Source organism: Rhinatrema bivittatum, chromosome 2 (genome assembly GCF_901001135.1).
Source record: "Rhinatrema bivittatum chromosome 2, aRhiBiv1.1, whole genome shotgun sequence".
NCBI classification, from domain to species: Eukaryota; Metazoa; Chordata; class Amphibia; order Gymnophiona; family Rhinatrematidae; genus Rhinatrema; species Rhinatrema bivittatum.
Window position 1 is genome coordinate 694,059,542 of NC_042616.1, and position 18,426 is coordinate 694,077,967.

The window sequence follows — 18,426 nt, forward strand, 5'->3', positions numbered from 1 at the left end:
ACCTGAAACTGGGATTCAAATCTAAGATGACAGTCAGAAAATGTCTTCTGCTTCATTACACTTCTCTCCAACTTATAGTGCACTTGTATCTAGGTTTTCTGGTCATGTTGAACCAAGTCATTAGCTGCAGGAATATCTGTGGCTGGAGAAGAAAGGGGTAGACAAAGAGGGTGTCATCCAAGGCTGTAAAGAATGAAGAAATCACTGACATGATTGTTGAGAGCAAATTCAGTCCAAGGGAGCAATCTGGTCCAATCATTCTAATGAGAAGTGACATAACATTAACAAACTATTAAATATTTTGGTTGATCCTTTCTGTAATGCAATTAGTCTGAGGATGGTATCCTGATGAAAATTGTAAATTGATAACCAAATCTTTAAAAAAAAGGCTCTCCAGAATGTGGCAGTTAATGGGGACCTCGATCTGGTTGGGATGCCAATTAAATGGATCACCTTCCTAACAAAGATGATGACCAATTGAGGAGTCAAAGTCAGCTAAGAGATTGGAATAAAGTGCACCATTCTAGAAAAATGGTCCACTATCACTAATTGGCAAAACAGTCAGTGAAAAATGGAAGGTCCATGATGAAGCCTGAGGCGAGATGAATTCATGATACAGAAGGGATCAGAAATGGGTACAATTCACCTGAATGTTTTGCATGAGGGACCTTCATGCCACCACATACTGGACAGGAAAAGATCTAAGTCATACAATCTTTAAGCAGGGAAAGCCACTGGAAAACCCTGGAAATCAGTTGAAAAGTTTTCTTAATCCTTATGTGTTCAGGGAGTTTGGAATCATACCCCTATATGAGAACATTTGGATGGCAAGAATCTGGACCAAAAACACACCCATAAGATATGCCATACTAGGTCATACAATGATCTATCAAGCCCAGTATCTGGTTTCCAACAGTGACCAATCCAAGCCAAAAGTAACTGGCAAGTAGCCAAACATTAGCTAGATCATAAGCTACCATTGCTTATTAATTACCGTAATAGCAATTTATGGATTTATCCTCTAGGAACTTATCCAAACCTTTTTAAACCCAGTTATACCAACTGCTGTAACCACAGGAGAAGTCCATTAACTGCTATTTATCAAGTTGGCATAGGGAACAGCTTCTACTATTACTTGCATCAGTAGCGTGGGATCTTCTTAGTGTTTGGGTACTTGCCAGGTTCTTGTGGCCTGGTTTGGCCTCTGTTGGAAACAGGATGCTGGGCTTGATGGACCCTTGGTCTGACCCAGCATGGTAATTTCTTATGTTCTTATGTTCATCCTCTGGTAATGAACTCCAGAGCTTAATTATGCACTGAGTGAAAAATAATTTTCTTTGATTTGTTTTAAATGAGCTACTTGCTAACTTCATGAAGTGGCCCCTGGTCCTTCTATTATCTGAGAGAGTAAATAACCAATTTGCATTAACTTGTTCAAGTTCTTTCATGATATTGTAGACTTCTGTCATATCCCACCTCAGTCATCTTTTCTCCAAAATAAACAGCTCTAACTTCTTTAGCCTTTCCTCCTAGGCCAGCCATTCCATGCCCCTTTTCCTTTTGGTCATCCTTCTCTGCACTTATTACAGTGCAGCGAGTTCCTTTTTAGATGTGGTGACCAGAACTGCACATAGTATTCAAGGTGAGGTCTCACCATGGAGCAATACAGAAGCATTATGACAGCCACCATTTTATTTTCCATTCCCTTCTTAATAATTCCTAACTTTGTTTGCTTTTTGATCACCACAGCACACTGGGCCGACAAACTAGGCCACCTATAACTCTTTCCTGGGTAGTAACTCCTAAGATAGAACCTAACATTGCGTAACTACAGCAAGGGTTATTTTTCTCTATATGCATCACTTTGCACCTGTCCACGTTAAATTTCATCTGCCATTTGGAAGCCAGTTTTCCAATCTTGCAAGGTCCTCCTGCAATTCATCACAATCCACTTGAGATTTAACTACTCTGCATAATTTTGTGTCATCCACAAATTTGATCACCTCACTCATTGTACCCCTTTCCAGATCATTTATAAATATATTAAAAATCACTGGTCCAAGTACAGATTCCTGAAGCACTCCACTGTTTACCTTTTTACACTATGAAAACTGACTAATCCTACTCTCTGTTTCCTGTCTTTTAGCCAATTTGCAATCCACAAAAGGACATCACCTCCTATCCCATTACTTTTTAGTTTTCTTAGAAGCCTCTCATGCAGGACTTTGTTGAACGCCTTCTAAAAATCCAAATACACCACATCCACATTTGTCCACATGATAATTCAGCCCTTCAAAAAAAATGTTGGAGATTTGTGAGCCAAGACTTCCCTTGGGTAAATCTATGCTGGCTGTTTCCCATCAAACCATGTCTATCTAAATGTTTTGTTATTTTATTCTCTATAATAGTTTCTGTGATTTTTCCTGGCACTGAAGTTAGGCTCACTAGTCTATAGTTTCCCGGATTACCCCTGGATCACTGTTTAAATATAGGGGTTACATTGGCTATCTTCCAATCTTCAGGTTCATTGGATGATTTTAATGATAAGTTACAAATTTTTACTAATAGGTCTGAAATTTAGTTCTTTCATAACTCTGGGGTGTATGCCATCTGATCTAGGTGATTAATTACTCTTCAGTTTGTCAATCAGACCTACCACATCTTCCAGGTTCATCATGATTTGGTTCAGTTGATATGAATCATCACCCATGAAAACCTTCTCCTGAATGGGTATCTCCCCAACATCGCCTTCAGTAAACACTGAAGCAAAGAAACAATTTAATGTTTCTGCAATGGCCTTATCTTCTCTAAGTGCCCCTTGATCATCCAACGGTCCAAATGACCCAGGCTTTCTGCTTTGGACAAATTATAAAAGTTTTTATTGTGAGTTTTTGCCTCTTTTGCTAACTTCTTTTCAAATTTTCTCTTAGCCTGTCTTATCAATTTCTTACATTTAACTTGCCAGTGCCTATGCTTTATACTATTTTCTTTTGACAGATTCTTCTTCCAATTTTTGAATGAAGATCTTTTGGCTAAAATAGCCTCTTTCACCTCACCTTTTAACCATGCTGGTAATCATTTTGCCTTCCTTCCACCTTTCTTAATTCATGCAATACATCTGGACTGTGCTTCTAGAATGGTATTTTTTAACAATGACCACGCCTCTTGCACACTTTTTACCTTTGTAGATGCACCTTTTAGTTTTTTTCTCTCATTTTATCCAACTTTCCCTTTTGAAAGTTTAGCACTAGAGCTGTGCATTTATATACTGTCTCCCTTCCAGTCATTAATTCAAATTTGATCATATTATGATCACTATTGCCAAGCAGCTCCACCACCATTACCTCTCTCAACAAATCCTGTGCTCCACTGATAAAATTAGATCTAAAAGTGCTCTCTTTCTCATCGGTTCCTGAACTAAATGCTCCATAAAACTGTCTTTTATTCCATCCAGGAACTTTTATCTCTTTAGCATGCCCTGATATTTAACTTACCTAGTCAATATTAAGGTAATTGAAATCTCCCATTATAACTGGACTACTAGTTTGGTTAGGTTCCTTAATTTCTCTTAACATTTCACTATCCATCTCATCATTTTGGCCAGGTGGTATACTCCTATTACTATTCTCTTCCCCAACACACAAGGGATTTCTACCCATAAAGATTTGATTGTACATTTAGCCTCATGTAGGGTCTTTATCCTGTTTGCCTTTATGCCATCCTGGACATAAAGTGCCACCCCACCACCAAGATGCTCCTCTCTGTCAATGCAATATAATTCATATCCCAGTAAGCACTATCCCATTGGTTATCCTCTTTTCACCATGTCTCTGAGATGCCAATTAAGTCTATGTCATCATTCACTCTATACACTCTAATTCTCCCATCTTACTTCTTGGACTTCTGGCATTAGCATATAAACATTTCAAAGTGAGTTTTTTGTTTGTATTTACATTCTGCTTTTCAGTTGACAGGGATTCATTGGAATCTTTTAGCTCAGGTGAGTTTTTAATTATAGGCACTTTGACTACTTTTCTTATTATTGGAACCTCTCTGTTGGGATGCCCTAACTCTAATGCTCATTACTATCCTTTGAAGATACCTCCCTCCGAACCATGCACTGCTGAGCGACTGTCAGCTTTCACCTTTGTTCTAGTTTAAAAGCTGCTCTATCTCCTTTCTAAAGGTTAGTGCCAGAAGCTTGGTTCCACCCTGGTAAGATGGAGGCCATTCCTGGCCTTCGGAAAAGATTCCCCCCCCCCTTCTCCAAAAGGGTCACCAGTTCCTTGCAAAACTGAATCCCTCTTCCTTGCACTATCGCCTCATCCACACATTGAGACTCCGGAGCTCTACCTGCCTCTGGGGACCTGCACATGGAACAGGGAGTATTTCAAAGAATGCTACCCTGGAGGTTCTGGATTTCAGGTTTCTACCTAAGAGCCTAAATTTGGCTTCCAGATCCTCCCTCCCACATTTTCCAATGTCGTTGGTGCCCACAAGAGACATGACAGCTGGATCCTCACCCAATGGAACCCTAGCAAGTGGTTCCTGGACAAAGAGTTCAGGTGGATTTCTTCCATCAGATCACTATTGATTACGTTTGCAACAACTCTGAAGTCTGGTATAATGGAATCCGGTAGTAACAAAAGAGCAAGGTAATCCCACAAAAATGAAATCCAATGAGCAAAAGGGAAAACCAGTTACCGAATTAGAATAATTGCTCACTTTATATTTTTTGTCTTTTATAGTTTATACATTTTTACATTTTTTAAAAATGTTATTTATTTAGCAGTACTATTTATAAAACATTTTTAAGGAAAAAAGTGAACTGCATCAGCAAGCCAGTCAGCGTCTCTCCTACAACCTGGAGAGCACTCGGTCTTCTCAATCACTTGCAGTCACTTAGATGTACAGTTATTGTTATCAACACATTTAAATCATATAACTCAAAATGAGATCCTCGTTGAACGCCAACAAAGGTGGTTGAATTGCCTCAATGTGATATAGACAACTTCCATGCTATATAGACGGTATTGAAAACCTTACAACCTTACAACCAAGGCTTTTGAGACAGGTAGGTTGGCAACTTGGAGAAAATGAGATATGGTTCTTTGTGCCACTGGTTGGCAAACTTATGCTTTCCTGGGATATCTAATGTCTTCACCAGTACCTGATCCTCATCACTCAGTTCATAATTCTTAACATTAGCATTATTATTGGCATTTTGGCTTCCTACTGCTTCACAGACAGGAATCCAAAATGTCAGGTTCAATTGCTTTTTCAAGTCCTCAGTATACTTGAGATATTTCTTGCGGAGTTACCATCAGGTTATACATTTACAGGAAACGGGGTCTCTCTACCAAACATGAGATATTAAGGAGAATATCCTATACCATCATTTTTGTTCAATTATAGGTGTGAACCCACCTGCTTACATGCTGGCTTCATTGATGTTTCCATTGGGGATCTGGAGTACCCAGCACATTTAACAGGGTTTGATTTAATCGCTCAGGCTGGGGATCACCATGCACTTTAAAACCAAGATATCATGCATTACCAGTAATGCTCACATGAGCTTTCCTGATATTGCCAAAACAATCTAGCCCAATGCGAGAAAAATATTCATGAGCTGCATCACATGTACCCATAAGCAAAGCAGCTCATTAATACTAAAATGGAGTAATACAGAAATCAATAATGTGTCTGTGAATATGATTTGCATTAATCCTTAGAAATTTCACCTCAATAGTGATCCCTCTTTGTCCTTTAAATGCGAGGGATCACTTCTTCTCCATTATGATCTAAGGAGCTCCTGCTGGTAAGGGCATAACTACTAGGGAGAAAAGGGCACAGGACTTGTATATTGGGTGGAGGGGGTGGATTGTGAGCTAGAGAGTAGGCTTCCTTCTGGGAGCAAGAGGGTGATGACCTGGGCAAGGAAAACAAAAGGGAATTTTATTCTGGGGTGCAGACAATGTGGCTGTGAGATTTACATCTGTAATGGGGGAGAAACGGAATGAGAATCATTTGGTAATTGCTGGCTCTTTAAGATTATGACCTGGTGAAGCCAGGTAAGTGAATTGCTGTGTCTCATAATGCACATGCATTTCTACCTGCAGCAATATATGTTCCTGGTATAAATGCAGGATTTACTAAAACAGGATGCTCAGATATAACTTTTTAGTAAATCCTGTGGAAAATAACTGGCATTAAAATGTGTTAATGCATCATTTTAAATAGGCCCATAATGTTTCAGTGGCTCTTTCTGTTTGAATGGATCATCAATACAATATGTGGTCTACTATCCTTTCTAAACAAGTACATTCATTTAAAATTAAGGCACATTCAAATCAGCAATAGCTTTGCCTGAAAATGCCCCAAAATTTTGGTTCATTTTAAATCTTTTTTTTTTTTTTACAGAATGGCCTCCCTAGGCCTTCACTTCCACTTCCTGGAGTCTCTTGGGGCCTGCCCAGGCCTCTATGACCAACACCCTATGCCAATAAGCCAGGGCCCGTGCCTACCTGGCGGGACTGATTCAGGCCTAGAAAGGCAACACGGGGCCCATACGATCCTGCCTTCCACCCCACTGCAAATATTTGAAGAGCAGAGATTTCCCTGGCATCCACTTACCACTTTTGTGTGGGTCTTCCAGGAAGAATGGGGCAGCAATCATTCCTTCCTTGCTGAAATCCCTTTAAAAGTGGCATCAAGCAGCCCCAAGAAAGGCACCAATTGTGCTGTCAAAATGGCATTAGTCTCAGGGCCAATCGGCAGCATTCCTATATACGGCTATACATTTTTGTTGGGTTTTTTGTTTTTTACACTTAAAAGTGAATTTTAAAAACAGCATGCACCAAAATTGGAAGGTGTGCGCACAAGTCAAGCTCACGTGCACTCATCAAATTTTAAAAGCTGCTGAGATGTGCTCGTATCTCCTGCCACAAGTAAATCTCACTCGATTTCTAAAAGGGGCATGGTGTGGGTGTGATCTGGGCATTTCAGGGTGTGGCAAATAGATGTGCGCATAAACACTTATGCGCCCCGGCACATTCCCAATCCATTTCCGTGTAAGTTTACTTCTGCTATGTAGGAAGTTTAAGTTGTAAAAAAACCCAAACCATCCATTTTGGAGAGGTGTAAAGGGTCTGGGGTAACTGGATGGAGTGCAGACTATTAAAAAAGGACCTAGTTCAACATTGGGTGAACTGGTGGATGAACTGATGAAGCTGGTCATGGTGTGGATGTACACTGGTTTTAAAATACCCTGACTTATGCGGTTGAAACAGGATTTATGCAACTAAGCATTTATCCACTTAAAATTAGGTGCACACATGTGCATGCTCAGGCTATTTTAGAACATGAGCATATATGTGCATGCAAGTTATAAAATCGCCGTGTCTCTGGGCGCGTGCCAATGCTCATGCGCCAATGTGCACCTGCATGCTGCTTTGAAAGTCACCATCTTAGGACCTCATTTACTAAGCATTTTTCCCTTAGACACAGAATGGGAGAAAAGCCTTAGATAATAATCAGGCCCGTATGCTATGTTTTTTATTTTGCCTATATTTTTCTTTTTATGCTTTCTTTTTACTTTATGCTCCACTTTGACCTCCCCTTTTTTTCCACCCTCTCCTACCTACCTCTCTCTCCAGGCACTCTCTCTTCATTATAGCTTCTTTCTTTCCTTGTTTACTGCATCATGTGTAATAATTTTTGTGCTACAGTCATAAGGACTCTCTTGTTCTTAAATAATTTACTTATTTGTTCTTAAGCCATTTGACTTTCTGTTAGTACTCTGTTAGCATCTGTGGTGGCCATGGAACTACAGTTTAATAGCATGACATTTGGTATAAAAATCAAAAGAGATAGACTTAGGAGTAACATCGGAAAATATTTCTTCATGGAAACGTTAGTGGATGTATGGAACAGCCTTCAAGGGGAGGTGGTAGAGGCATGAATTGAATTTGAGAAAGCATGGGATAAACAGAGGATCACTAATTGCAAAGAAATGAGAGCAACTGATGTCTATGATACAAAGAAATTATTTGGGCAGATCTTATTTTTATCTGCCATCAAACTCTGGGGGCTAATTTCTAAGGACTTATCGGACACGATACGGCCATTTCGCGCGCGATAATATCGCACACCGTGCTAACAGCTATTATCGCGGTCTGAGAATGCAAATTTTAAATTTAGTATTCAGGGGTAGAGTTGGGGCGGAACAAATGTAAAGTAGGGCGGACTTACCACAAATCGCGAAATGGCTGCGCTGTTAGCGCGGCTCCTAACGCAGCCAATAACTACACCTTTTTCAATTGCGATAGGCTGTATCACTGCGTGTAGCGCACACAGTGATATTATTGCAGTGAGCGAAAATGAATGTAACCAATCCCTACACACCTAGTAGGTTTATGTTCCCAACACCATCTACACATTCCCAGTGTATGGGGCAGGCTCACTCCATGGCTGAGCAGGCCCAACGTAGACGCCAGGACGTGGGTCGACGTCGCCACAGTTACAGGCAGCGGATCTATCTTCCATGAATCTCATTGCTGGGTATGCCAGAGGACGTTGTGATCACCAGGTATCGCCTCAGCTCTCGTACCATCCTGCAAATATATGAAGACATACGAGGTGCTCTTGACCCTCGAACCCGAAAGAGCCGTGCTGTCCCCGGCCTCACCAAACTCTTGGCCGCCCTGCATTTCATAGCAAGTGGCTCTTTCCAATCCACTGTAGCTGTCGTGAGTGGGATGTCACAGAGCACCTTTTCACGGTGTCTGAACCAGGTCATTGAAACAGTTAAACATGCCTCGATACATAAGTTTTCCGTGCAACCGACAAGACCTGATGGACCTCAAGCGTGGTTTCTATGCCATTGCCCGCTTTCCAAATGTCATTGGAGCTATTGACTGCACTCATGTGGCCATCATTCTACCCCATCGCCTGGAGGCAGCCTACCGCAACAGAAAGCAGTTCCACTCCCTCAACGTGCAAGTGGTGTGTGATGCTGGAATGCGGATCCTCTCAGTGATGTCCAGGTTTCCGGGATCAGCGCACTATTCCTTCATACTCAGGCAATTATCTCTGTTTCGCAAATTTGAAGCTGGCCTGTAAGGTGATGGTTGGCTTGTAGGTAAGAAATATGTTTCCATACATCTACCATATTTGCAATGTTTATCTCTGTAATGGCACACAAATGTGATGTATACGCCTGTCTGGATGGAGTGATATGTCCCCATCACACCAGGCCTCAGTGGTTCATAGTGTAATCTTAAGTGGTGGAATGGCTCTTGCACCCAACCAGTTGCTATGGGCTGCCAAGCTCGAGGTTCACACCAGCCACAGTATGGCCTGTATGTGGCATGGCTTGCTCACTTCACTTCACTAGTGGACAGCCTACACATATTAGGTATAGCCATGGTTAATGGCATTGTCAAAGGTGATTCTACAACTGTGATGTAAGGGCAGCTCACTTCCACAGGTGTCCCTGAGGTCATGACGTTCATGATACTTCTCATGATCACTTCCAGTCAGCTGTGCACATTCAGGGCCAGGCAGATTACACCATGTATGTTATTGGGAATGCGTACCTATATAAAAGGTCAGGTTGAGCAGATATGTCCGTACACAAAGACTAGAGTGCATGATGCATACGATCCGAACACAGGTATATAATCTTTAAGGACCGTGATGTTACGGACCTACCATATACACACTGCTGACATAAATGTCGCTGTTTAGGGGCCCTTGACATGCTATACATCCTAATAGCAGCACACCTGCTGTAGGACAAAGCAAGCATGGAGCCCCACAAATAGGGTATTAGGAAACAAGAATTTACTGCCTCACCCTTTCCCCCATTCCCACCCTCCTATCACTTCCCTCCTGCCTATCGTTCCCACTACCCCTGTCCCTGCTCCTACTCCTCATACCCCTACCACTAGGTCCCTCTTCCTCCCTCCCCCTCTCCCTCCTCCTCCCTTTACTCTCAACTCCCCTCTTCTGTCCTCTCCTCCCACTCCTGTCATGCTCCATCCTCTACCACACTCCTCCTCACCACCACCACACTCCTCCTCCTCCTCACCACCATCACCACACTCCTCCTCCTCCTCCTCCACACAGATAAGGACAAACAAGTAACAAACCACCTTTCACTCCAACAGATATGACAAATGACACAGATTAAGGCAAACAGATGAAAACACAGAAGACACGACTCCGCATCCAATAATCAATATATCTAAACCACCAATACCTCCTAAGCCACAAACCTACTTCCACTACAAAACTCCTTCCAAACCCTCAAAGGAGGAGGGGCAGGAAGTGACCTTTTATACATGTCACATTATTGCGGTACGCGGTATTTTTTATTTTTTTTCACTGACTGCGGTGTTTTCTTTTCGCAAAGTCAATTGCAGCGTGAATCGCGAAAATGTATTTGTGATTCGCGAAAACATCGCAGATCATGAAAAATTTGCAGCTATGCAGAAAGTACTTCATTTGCATGGAAACACCCCTTTTACTAACGCATGCATTAGTCATGCATTAACCATGCGATATTGGTAAATCCAGCCCTCTGTTTCTGTGTTTTATTTTAAGGTATAAGATTTGTCATTACAATAACCAGAGTTGTTAAGATTCAATACTCTCAACTTCTTCTGATCCTAAATATGTCATTGTGTGCTTCTGATAAATGTATTACCAGCATCCAAACTGTAGACTGATGTTTCATGAGGCTTGATCAGGTCTCTATAGTTGATTATTTTCCCTTAAAATCTATCGAATGAAGAAAGAACAAGAAGCACTCTAGGTCTTTACTGAAATTTAATAGAAAAAACCCTCTTATCAAACCAGAGAATAAAGTACTGTAAAATTATATAATTGTTTTTTAAAAAAAAAGAATAGGAAATTGAGGAAAAATTATAAAATATATTTGAAATGTTATGATATTAATAAAGGCTTGCTGTGGCAGTGAATTACAATAGAAAGCTAACTTGGATGTTTAGAAGAAAATAGGGGGCACATTGAAGTAAAACTGAGTAAGAAATAATATTGCTGAGTGAATATATAGCATTATTTATTCAGAAGACAATGTATAAGTTATCAGGGGTAATCAGCAGGCTAAACATCCTACTGAATATCCTTGAATAAAATTATCCGCCTATAAGTTTGAACAATGCCAGTAATGTTTCATAGTTATTTGTATATGTGTACCAGGATAACTTTACCTTAACCAGCTATATTTAAATGATGTAGCTGGATAAGTGTCAGTAACTGAATAAAAAATAATAAAAAAAAAAAAAAACTAGGGAGCCTACAGGTCTGATTGCCTAGCCCCATACCTCACTAAAACATGTTTAACTAATGTCAGGTATTTTGACAATAATCCTTCTCTCCACCAAGGCCCCTAGAAGACAGTAACAAATATGCAGGCCTATCAGCTTGATGAGCAATCCCAAACCCCCTCTGGCTACCCTCCTTGACCCTACACTCCTCCCTTCTAGCATTGCTGTCACAGTAACACTAGAACCCACATTAGTCCTGGCATTCAGGTGGCAGTGGGGAGATTGGGTATAGTGGGTATGGCAGGAGAGTTCGAGTTGGAGTTACTGGGAACTGAGTAGAGGATAAATTTGAGAAGGAGGCCTAGAGGCTAATATCTTTTAAGAAACTATAGAGGGGGTTGGGGCCACTCATTGGGACTAGAGGGCCCGCAACTTTGCTCCTATCTTTTTGAAGGTTTTATGAAGAGGGGGAGGATCAGGCACAATGGTTGACATTAGTTTAAAATGTTTAGTTGGGTGGGAACACGGGGGATAAGGCCTATAAGCTCACTAACATTTTTATTTTTAATTTCACTTTTGCCACTTAACTGACTATATCATTTGAATTTACCTGGTTAAAGTAAAGTTATCTGTATAGAGCTGTTACCTAGATAACTTTAACTCTGTTTTTAGGCACATTCATGCTTAGCTGAATAACATTGAATATTGGAGTAAGCCAGATATGTATTCAGCTAAGTTAACGCCTCCTCAGAATACCCTCAGAACTAGAGATGTGAATCGTGTCCTCGATCGTCTTAACGATCAATTTCGGCTGGGAGGGGGAGGGAATCGTATCGTCGCCATTTGGGTGTTTAGATTATCGTGAAAAATCGTTAAAATCGTGAACACACACTAAAACCCCCTAAAACCCACCCCCGACCCTTTAAATTAAATCCCCCACCCCAAATGCCTTAAATTACCTGGGGGTCCAGTGGCACACTAAAACCCCCTAAAACCCACCCCCGGCACACTAAAACCCACCCCGACCCTTTAAATTAAATCCCCCACCCCAAATGCCTTAAATTACCTGGGGGTCCGTAGCGGCGGTCCGTAGCTTAAATTACCCCCGGGTCCGTAGCTAAATTGGGGAAAGGGGGAGAGCAGGAAATCTGGCACAGTAAATCGTGGTGTCTTCAGCCGGCGCCATTTTGCAAAATGGCCGCCGCAAAATGGCGGCGGCCATAGACCAATACGATTCGACGCAGGAGGTCGTTCCGGACCCCCGCTGGACATTTGGCAAGTCTTGTGGGGGTCAGGAGGCCCCCCCAAGCTGGCCAAAAGTTCCTGGGGGTCCAGCGGGGGCCCCTGGAGCGATCTCGTGCCGCGAATCGTTTCCGTACGGAAAATGGCGCCGGCAGGAGATCGACTGCAGGAGGTCGTTCAGCGAGGGTTCCAGACCGCCGCTGAACGACCTCCTGCAGTCGATCTCCTGCCGGCGCCATTTTCCGTACGGAAACGATTCGCGGCAGGAGATCGCTCCAGGGGCCCCCGCTGGACCCCCAGGAACTTTTGGCCAGCTTGGGGGGGCCTCCTGACCCCCACAAGACTTGCCAAAAGTCCAGCGGGGATCCGGAACGACCTCCTGCGTCGAATCGTATTGGTCTATGGCCGCCGCCATTTTGCGGCGGCCATTTTGCAAAATGGCGCCGGCTGAAGACACCATGATTTACTGTGCCGGATTTCCTGCTCTCCCCCTTCCCCTGATTTAGCTACGGACCCAGGGGTAATTTAAGCTACGAACCGCCGCTACGATCCCCCAGGTAATTTAAGGCATTTGGGGTGGGGGATTTAATTTAAAGGGTCGGGGTGGGTTTTAGGGGGTTTTAGTGTGCCGGGGGTGGGTTTTAGGGTGTTTTAGTGTGCCGCTGGACCCCCAGGTAATTTAAGGCATTTGGGGGGGGGGTTCGGGAGGGTGGGGGATTTAATTTAAAGGGTCGGGAGTGGGTTTTAGGGGGTTTTAGTGTGCCGGTTTTCCTGCCCTCCCCCTTCCCTTGATTTACGATTTTTTGACGATAAATCGGGGGAATTGGTATTGTATCGTGGCCCTAACGATTTTTGACGATTTAAAATATATCGGACGATATTTTAAATCATCAAAAAACGATTCACATCCCTACTCAGAACACCTCCATTTTATCCAGATAAATTTTATCCAGTTAATGACTTAACTGGATAAAATTTAAATGGTTAAAGAGGACAAATATTTAAACACTGGGGTTTATCTGGCTATATGGATGTGAATTTGTTTTAAGCAACTTTGCAAAACACAACGAATGAGGGCCAATTTGTATTATTCAGGAGGCCCTTAAAAATTGAGGAACCCCCAAATTAAAAGAACCTTATTTGTTTAATTAGGTCAAAACTTCTGGTCAGGCCTATGCCTAGTCCCGAGGCCAGGACCATGCCTAAGGCATAGACTGAGGCTCAAAACTGGGTCCGTGATCTACGTCTGAGTGTGATGTCAGTGCCTCGGCCTAGGAACGAAGCTGGGGCATCACCTAATGCATAGACTGATGCCCAAAGTAGGAGCTAAGACATATGTGCAAGTGTGACTGAGGTCTCAGCCTAGGCCTGGGCCAACATCAAGACCAAGACTGAGAATTGAGGAAAGGCCAAGAGCCCCCAAAAAATTACTTACCTGATCTGTTGGGTATCTAAAACTGTGACTGGGATGTGTCCCAATGCCTGGACATTTCACCTAAGCCAGAACCTGGTCCCAGGTATGATACTGGTTCCTGGTATGGGGGATGGGCCCTGACACCTGGACCTTGGCCCAGGAGAAGGCCCAATACCAGGACACTGTCCAGAGCCCAGGACTCAAAGCCCGAACCTCTGCCTAGGCCGGCACCCAGGTCCCATCCGGAGGCCGAATCATGATGTCTGGGCCTTAGTCTAGGCCAGAGGCCTGGCAAAGGCCAGACTGTTGCCATTCAGCAAAATGGCACCTTCTGCTCAGGAGGATGCACCAAAGTTAATTTACTCTGGTATGCCCCAGTGGATGCCATAATTTGCAAAGAGAGAAGAGGAACTACCAGTCAGTGCCCTGGGTTAGGGGCCTGGGCCTGATCATAAGCCAATGCCCTGGCATTGAGTCCCAGCCTCTGGAACAGATCCCGGTCTCAGACCTGTGAGGTCCAGGTATCAGGACCAGGCCTACAGACCAGACTGCAGCATCAAGCCAGGGCCTGTGACAAGGCCCAGACATTGCAACCCAGCCTCTGAACTGGGCCCCGGTATTGCGCATAAACCTGGGCTGAGGTTCAGGCATTGGGATCCAGCCTCTGGAGCAGGCCCTGGCATTGAGCATGGTGTTGGACCCAGGCCCAGGCTTCAGGACATTGTCTCTGGACTGAGTCCTGGCTGAGTCTAGGCCCAAGTTCCAGCTAGACCAAGGTCCAGGAGTCACTACCTGGGCAAGTCTCAGGCCCTGGCATCTGGCTTAGGCCCAGGTATCAGACCTAGGCCAATGCAATAGGACCAGGCCTCCAAGCCTTGGCCTTGCATAGAGCCTAGGCCAAGGTTGTGATTGCCACCTTGGCCTCAGCCTACCACAAGCCTGAGGCTTTGGCCTCGCCAGATCAGATATATGGTCCTGATACCTGGGCCTCAGCCCAGGCCCAGGCCAGTTGCTAGGGCCCAGCCTGGAGACCAAGTACTGATGCCTGGGTCTCAGTTCAGGGGAAGTCCTGACACTGGGGACAGTTCCAGAGCTCAGTTTCCAATGCCTGGTCTTCAGACTATATGAAAGCCTGGGACCAGACCAGACTATTCCAAACTTACATCCTCTGCTGAGGATGACATCATTTGTAAAGAAAGAAAACAAGAAGAGGACCTACCAGCCAGTGCTCTTTGACTAGGTTCCAATGCCTAAGCCGAGCCTCTTGTCTAGGCTAAGGCCCATGCATCAGTTCCCAGCCCTGGCCTAAACAAGGCCCAGGAGTTGCTACCAGTCTAAGGCTGAGGCCCTGACATCTGGCTTAGATCCCTATCTCAGGCCTAGGCTGATGCATCGAGACTAGGTCTCTAAGCCTCGGCCTTACATAGAGTCTAGGTTGAGGTTGCAGCAACATACTGTGTCCTCGGCCTATGCAAGGGTGAGGCCTCAGTCTGGGCCTAGGCTCTGTCAGTGGATCCCTAGGAGGGATCCTGGTCCCGGCATTTTTCTGGGAGGTAGGGATGGATAATATGGACAGGAAGGCTTGGGAGGCCCCGTTTCTTTCTTGTTGTTGTTTTTGGTTTTTTATGTTAAACAAAAGAAATGTATTAAACATTAAATGAAACAAAATTTGTGAGGGAAAAAAACTCCCAAAAACAAAACATTTTTTACCCCCGTACACCCCTATCTGACTAACTCCAAAGATATCCATACAAACCCCTTTGTTTATAGACCTCTATATCATTAAGATGATGGTTTTAGATATGGTCTTGATAATTCCTGGAAAGATGACAAATTATATTTTTTCATAAACGTTAATTTGTTTTATAGATTAATAAATAAACATTAATTGCCAACTGCTATTTTATATCACCAATATATACTTTTTCAGAAGACTTGTACCAACCTGTCTCCTTTGAAGAAATATGTTTTTCCAACATCCTCCCACCAAACTGCTGTGTCAATTCCATGAGAAGGAATTCCACTGCCAAGGGTCATCAAATCATGAGGGTACCCCGCCTGAAGGGTAGTATCCTTGAAAACCCAAAACTTATTACCTAAACAGAAACAAAGGCAGATGGTTTAGAATCCTCCAATTTGAACATAGTAATAAAGTGTTTCATTGTCAAGGAATTTGCAATCACCATGGCTGAGGTAATTTTGAGTATTTTTTGCAATGTGCAGCACCATTTTCAAATTCCCCATGGGACTTGAAGTCCCAGGATTTTTTCATACATACTGGACTGCAGGCTCATTTTCAAAGGGAAACTCATTACTAAAACTTTCTCTTTAAAACTGCTGCTGGAGTGTACATTAGTATATGTTTACTTTTCACCAGCAACAAAGTTTGAAAATGAAAAATGTATGTATACTTTCACTCGCCTATTTTCATGCTCGTAAATGTATGCATGATATGGGAGGGACTATCAAAATATGTTTTTACATGGGAAAATCCACTTATTCACATAAAAACCTTTGATTATTTCCAAACAATATTTATATATAACATTTTTATTTTATTTGTATCTAGATAATTTATACATTTTGAGAGTAGTTTTATAACTAAAACTTTAGTCTGAATTTTCAAAATGGACTCGTATATAAGTCTGTTTTGAAAATTCATGAGTTGCTGTGATACCTACATACATATACGTACGTGCAGAAAGTTACACCTGCTTTTGTGGGGGTGTAGCTTTCTGCCTGTAAATTTGTGCACATGTTTGAAAATCAAAAGTATGCAAATACATGTTTTCCTTGCCCTCAACTCTGCCCCCAGGAATGCCTCTTCCTGGTGTAAGTAAAATATGCAAAAATGGGGATTCACACATACTTTTACAATCCTCTAATTGATTTTCAAAGTGTCACTCATGCACATAGAACTGATGGTTTTATGCACATAAATATCTTTGAAAATCAAGCACTTTATTTCCAACATGATAAGGAATTCTGTTTTAAAATATTTATAGATATTGGTTCATGTTTACCTATTGGTTTCCTATAGCTGAAGCAAACGTGTGGAAAAAGAGCTTTTTTATGGTGATAATTCTCTATTTTCAGTACGAGAAAAAGTTGTCGTCCATCACTGAAATTGAAATTTTATCTAGTTTGCGAAAATGTAGTTTGTGATAAGATGCCTTATCCAGATATTGATTTCATAGCCAAAGTAGGCGGTGGGTACCAGACACCCTTGACACAACTTAATCTAAGAAAGATTGTCTAACCTGGGATTATTTGCATTAGAAAAAAAGGATCTATTTAAATAAAAAAATGGATCCAAGTACTCTACAAGGGTATTAAAGACAATTATTTTATTGAAGCAGCTACAAAGATAAGGGAGCATGGTCTAAGACTGAGGGCTCAATGATTTACCTACATTGAAAGGGAGGGATCTTTTGTTGAACTTAAATAGTAGCAACATTTTAGAACACTTTACCACAAATATTACATCTATTTGCATTGTTTTTCAGTAAATCATTGCCGATAGAAAAAGCATGTGTAACGTTCCTAGGTTCTTAAAACCCATAGGCAATTTTCAAAGGGAAGGGAAACCATTCAGCTAAATTCCCTTTGAAAATTATCTATTAGGCCTGTAGTACAAAGTATCTGTGAAATTTGCAACAAAGCAGGGAATGTTCAAAGAGTTATGCAATGGTCATGCACATAAAATAGCATATGCACACATAAAAATGTTAACTTTAAAAGCGGCACGACATGAATGTTTGTCGGCCTACACCCAGGGACATGCCCATTTTATAACATACGTGCGCATATGCATGCACTGGCTGCGTGCACATGCGCGCTCAAGTTAAGTGAGAGTGCGCCTCTGCGCCCAAATTCTGCTTCTACCGCTTAAGTGGGGAGATTTTAAAAGGGACACACACCAAAGCCATTGCCCGTTTTACTAGTTCATTCCCAGTTCACCCAGTTAATGGAAAAGACTTCCAAACCCCCTAGTTAAATAGCTATCCTTCCCTCCATTAGCCCTGACCTTTAAAACCCCATTAATCTGCCTAGATTTTTTTGTTTTAGAACGTACATGTCATAAATAGAAGAAGTTAACTTGTGAGGCAGGGGCCCCCAGGGTGCACAAGTGTATGTAAATGACAATTTTAGGTTAAAATCCAGGAATGCCTATGCCCCACTCACACCCCCACCTCTTTTTAAAAACTTTAATTTGTGCATGCAGCTGCAATTACACGTATCCGGACAGCTTTTAAAATGTGCTTGGCGCACCAGTCTGACATATTCACACATACCCTAATTCATGCCTGCATAGGCCTTTTAATATTCACCTTTTATAGCATGTACATGCATATATGATATTTTATAAACCCAGAGTATGTGCGTACCTGCTGTATCATGCATAAATTTCAACGGGGGAAAATTGGCATGCCAGAGGTATTTTGAGGCAGGGTTCTGAAGTACACGCAATAGTTGCTA

The 18,426-nt window shown here is 42.4% G+C and overlaps 1 protein-coding gene across 2 annotated transcripts in view; it reads right to left on the reverse strand.

Annotated features, from left to right (window-relative positions):
• The window catches only part of MMP16 (matrix metallopeptidase 16), a 940,897-nt gene that overhangs the window by 57,337 nt on the left and 865,134 nt on the right, over window positions 1-18,426 (reverse strand). For both annotated transcript variants that reach the window (XM_029591617.1, XM_029591618.1), the window contains one exon: window positions 15,893-16,043. In XM_029591617.1, coding sequence (XP_029447477.1) covers window positions 15,893-16,043 — 151 coding nt within the window. The remainder of the gene's footprint in view (window positions 1-15,892; window positions 16,044-18,426) is intronic.